This window comes from Malania oleifera, chromosome 10 (genome assembly GCF_029873635.1).
Source record: "Malania oleifera isolate guangnan ecotype guangnan chromosome 10, ASM2987363v1, whole genome shotgun sequence".
In the NCBI taxonomy this organism is placed as follows: Eukaryota; Viridiplantae; Streptophyta; class Magnoliopsida; order Santalales; family Ximeniaceae; genus Malania; species Malania oleifera.
The window spans coordinates 2831484-2836044 of NC_080426.1; the positions used below are offsets into that span (position 1 = coordinate 2831484).

At 38.2% G+C, this 4561-nt stretch overlaps 1 protein-coding gene across 3 annotated transcripts; it reads left to right on the forward strand.

Annotated features, from left to right (window-relative positions):
- The first annotated feature begins 349 nt into the window (after nt 1-349).
- Nucleotides 350-3137, forward strand: LOC131166322 (L-type lectin-domain containing receptor kinase IV.2-like). 3 transcript variants are annotated; one of them, XM_058124767.1, is made up of 2 exons: nt 350-857; nt 943-3137. In XM_058124767.1, exon 2 carries the CDS (start codon nt 1062-1064, stop codon nt 2865-2867), a length of 1806 nt encoding a protein of 601 aa, XP_057980750.1. In that variant the 5' UTR covers nt 350-857; nt 943-1061; the 3' UTR covers nt 2868-3137. The 3 variants fall into 3 exon arrangements, with proteins under 3 accessions (XP_057980750.1, XP_057980749.1, XP_057980752.1); XM_058124769.1 differs by having other exon boundaries at nt 444-857; nt 949-3137; XM_058124766.1 differs by having other exon boundaries at nt 356-3137.
- The last annotated feature ends 1424 nt before the right edge of the window (nt 3138-4561 follow it).

Sequence of the window (4561 nt, forward strand, 5' to 3'; positions counted from 1 at the left end):
TAAATAAATAAAGAAGAAGAAGAAGAAGAAGAAGAAGATAGAAGATAAAGTGGGGGGAGGGGGCGTGAATAATTAATAGAACTCACCTGAAGCTTCTCGGGTGAGTTTGATATATATATATATATATATATATATATAATAATTTAATTAATATTAATAATAATATATTTTATTAATAAAAATAAAAATAAAAATAAATTTTTAAATAATTAATTTTTTTTTCTTTTATCTTTTTCTTTAAATTCGATTAATTAATTAATTAATTTTTATTTTTAATTTTAATTTTAATAATATTTTTTTTTTTTTTTTTTTTTGGGTTTTTATACCAGGAGCCCTTCACTAACCTTGCCTGCCATGGCTGACATTAAACCACCGTGTTTGAATTTTTGTTAACCACTCCATCTCCCCATGGCTATATATAGCAGTGTGTCGTGAGTTGCAGTGGATGTGTGAGTAGAGCTGTGTGCTATGTGCGTTGTGGGTGTGTGTGTGTGTGTGAGATAGAGAGAGAGAGAGAGAGAGTTGAGTTCAAGGCAGTAGCATCATCCTCCTTGTATTATTCTCTCAGTTATGGTGAATTGATGTGTATTCCATGGACATAGGTTGATTCATCCGAACCATGTAAATCCGATGTTTCATTTTTATTATTTATTTTTACCTGTGTGCGATTGTTGCTTCAAGATCCATCCCAACAATATGCACAAATCCTGGCCTAGGATGATACTTGTCTCATACAAAAAGTCTACAGTTTGAGCTAGCTTCGCTTTCTGGCCCTGCTATTTATGCCCCAGGCCATGACTTCAGATCCTTGCCATCTGGGGGAGGCAATTGAGGAGGCTCTTCATCGCAAAATAATGGTAGAAGCTCTTCTCTTTCCCTTCTCTCTTCTTCTTCTTCTAGAAGTCTCTTGCTCAGATGATTTTGTCTTCAATGGCTTCAAAGATGCAGCAGCCAATCTGAGCTTGGACGGAGCATCCCTCATCGCCCCAAATGGAGCTCTGCAGTTGACCAACACCACAAAATTTGTTAGTGGCCACGCCTTCTACTCCACCCCGTTTCCCATGCTCAGCAGAACAGATCGTAAAAATTCTGTAATCCAGAGAGCAGCTTCTTTTGCCACAACCTTCGTTTTTGCAATTGTTACTCCAGTTGCCGGTGGCTCTGGGGGACATGGCTTTGCATTTACAATATCTCCGACAAGGAACCGTTCCAAGGCATCCACTGATGTCTACCTTGGTCTGTTTAGTCCAAAGGACAACGGGAATTCCTCAAACCATGTCTTTGCCATTGAGTTCGACACAGTTCAGTCTCTAACTCTGTTCGGGGACATAAATGACAACCATGTTGGCATAGACATCAACAGTCTGAGGTCCAATTCTTCTGTTTCGGCCTCGTATTATGATAATACCACCAGATCTTGGGCAGACCTTGAACTTGAGAGCGGAAATCAAATCCAAGCTTGGGTTGAGTATGACGGAGTTCACAAAATTGTTAACGTAACCATTTCTCCTTCATTTCAACCAAAACCAAACAGACCGCTCTTGTCTCATGCCATCGACTTGTCACCTATTCTTCAAGAATCCATGTATGTCGGCTTCTCGTCATCGACAGGTAAACTTGCGAGCTCCCATTACATCTTGGGTTGGAGTTTTGGAATGAATACAGAAGCACATCCACTTGATCTCAGCAAAGTTCCTCCTACCCCACACCACAGAACACGATCATCAGAACTTAAGAAAAGAGATTTGGAGATCGGGGTGGGATCATCGTTGGTGACCTTCGTCTTTCTTGTTGGCGCAATCATCACTTTAGTCTTCATCTTACGAAGAGCAGAGCTGGCCGATGACCTTGATGATTGGGAACTGGATTTCCCCCGTAGGTTCCGATACAAAGACCTTCATGCTGCCACTAGAGGTTTCAAAAAGAGTCAACTTCTTGGAACTGGGGGCTTTGGTAGTGTGTACAAGGGAGTGCTGCCAAGGACCAAAGATGAGGTCGCCGTTAAGAAAATCTCCCACAATTCCAAACAAGGAGTTAAAGAATTTATTGCAGAGATTGCAAGCCTGGGAAATCTCAGACACAGACATCTGGTTCATCTCCAAGGATGGTGCAGAAAGAAAGGTGATCTCCTTCTAGTTTATGATTACATGTCGAACGGAAGCCTCGACGCATTTCTATACCAAGAGAACAAAAATCTCGATTGGAGACAGAGGTTCAGGATCCTCAAGGAAATAGGTGCAGGACTTACCTACCTACACGAAGAATGGGAACAGGTGATTCTCCACAGGGATGTGAAGGCCAGCAACGTGCTGCTTGACACTAACATGACCGCTAAGTTGGGGGATTTCGGCCTGGCAAAGCTATACGAGCACGGGAAGAACCCGAGCACGACCCACGTCGTTGGCACGGTGGGGTACATTGCGCCGGAGATATCCTTCACTGGGAAGGCTACGACTAGCTCGGATGTTTTTGCCTTTGGAGCTCTACTGCTGGAAGTGGCATGCGGAAGGAGACCCCTGGACACTAGCGTGCCATCAGCGGGACAAGTAATTCTGCAGGATTGGGTTTCGGAGTGTCACCAGAGGGGAGAGATTCTCCGGGCGGCTGATCCTAAGCTCGGGAATTCATACGAAAGGGAAGAGGTGGAGTTGGTTTTGAAGCTTGGCCTTCTTTGTTCCGATCTAGAGCCGCAAGCCAGGCCTAAGATGAGGCAAGTGACATGCTACCTCAGGGGCTCAGACCCGCTGCCCAAATTAGATGTCCCAAGTCATGTGGTCATTGAATCCGGCTCGCTGGATTTGATCACCGACTCATACCCATCATCCTGTGGCGTGGTTTCCACAGGTTCGTTGCGCTGTGGCAGATAGAATTCGGTTGTCAAAGAAAAGTGCAGGTCAAGAGATCATTTAGGAAAAATATGGGTTTGTTGTATAGTAGTAGTGTTTGTTGTGTAGTGTTGTGTTTAAGTTGTATTAGGTAGTTTGGTCGAGGCCAGGTGGGCTTGTGGAGGTCATGACTCGTGTACTCCTCATCTCATCTCCCTCGTTCTGTTCTGTTGTGCGGCTATATATATATATATTCTCTGCTTCTGTGTTGATTGTAACTTCTTTTGGTTAATAAAATGCTTTCTTAATTAATTAGCTCATGGCAGATGCTATGGATGTGGAGATTACATTTTCTTGTTTCCTAACATTCATATGGGAAACTTGAAAAAAGTAATTTTCTTTTTTCCAAATTTCTTATACAATGTTGGGAATTTGAAAAAAACAATATAACATTTTTGGAACCCTTTAAATAAAAAAAATAGAAAAAAATGTTTTTTATAACTAAATAAATATATGATATCATGCCTACTTAATGGCAGTGCAAATTTTATATTAAAATCCTGCTTCGAGGGATAATTCCCACAATTTTTTTTAATATTAATTGTGCAGACCATTTTCACTCCTGTCGTTAATTACATATCCTTCACGCTAGGGCACAATGTTTCAGTCCTTTTACAAGAAGAAGTTGGGTTTGGACAATTCAATTCAACTCATTCGCTCAGTGCCATTAATGCTTTAAAGCTGTTTCAAGCTTTGGGTGGACACTAAAATTCAAACGCCCCCACAATCTGCCACATAAATGACTTTTGTTGACAGGTAGATTTGATTGTTAGTCCTCTGTCACGGTGACTCTTAATTTATTTTTCGCTTGAATTTTTGGCTTGGCTGAGCCATATCTCTCATTATTATAACACTGACACTGACAGCAGAGAAGGATGATTTTAAAGATTAAAAAAAAAATTATTTGCTTTGAGTTTTAGATTTTTATTTGAGTTAACTTGGATAAAATTTAATATAGTTTTATCTTATATTTAACTAAAATTTACACAAATCAAAATTGAAAGCTTAGAACTTTTCTTCGACAGAGTGGTGTGCTATTAAAAATTTATATTTTTTTAATCTCATCCTTTGTTTGTTTTTTATAATTATATTAGTGATTGATATTATGATTGAAGTACTGAAAATAGTTGGATAAATTAAATTTACTTTACATTTGAAGACTGTGGATTTCAGATCTTAGATTCAAGCAAAACATTGTATAAGTATTTTATAATTTCTTTATATATCTACACAAATTCAAAAATCAAAATATATGCTCCTTAAAAAATTTAAAGGTATTTGGATTTAGATTTAGATTCATATAGATTTAATAAAAAAATTAATCTAATTTAATATTATATTTTATTAAAATTTATACAAACTTAAATTTAAAATAGAAATATTGTCAACGCACCAAAAATCAGACTCTAACCATTTCCCAATTGATCTTTCATGCCTCTTCAAATTCTAGTATAGGAGAAATGTGTTAAATTTATAAAATTAAAATGGCTAAATAGGGATCAAGGAAATGTTTTGATATGAAAAATTATAAGGACTGGCTCCTTTTTACGCTCATGAACTTTGTAGTGTGGGGTTTTCACTCATGTTACTTAAAAATAATATTTTTTATAAATTAAACTAGATAAAATAAGATGTTAGATTAGATTGGTCATAAGCGACCATTTGTAACAGCAAAG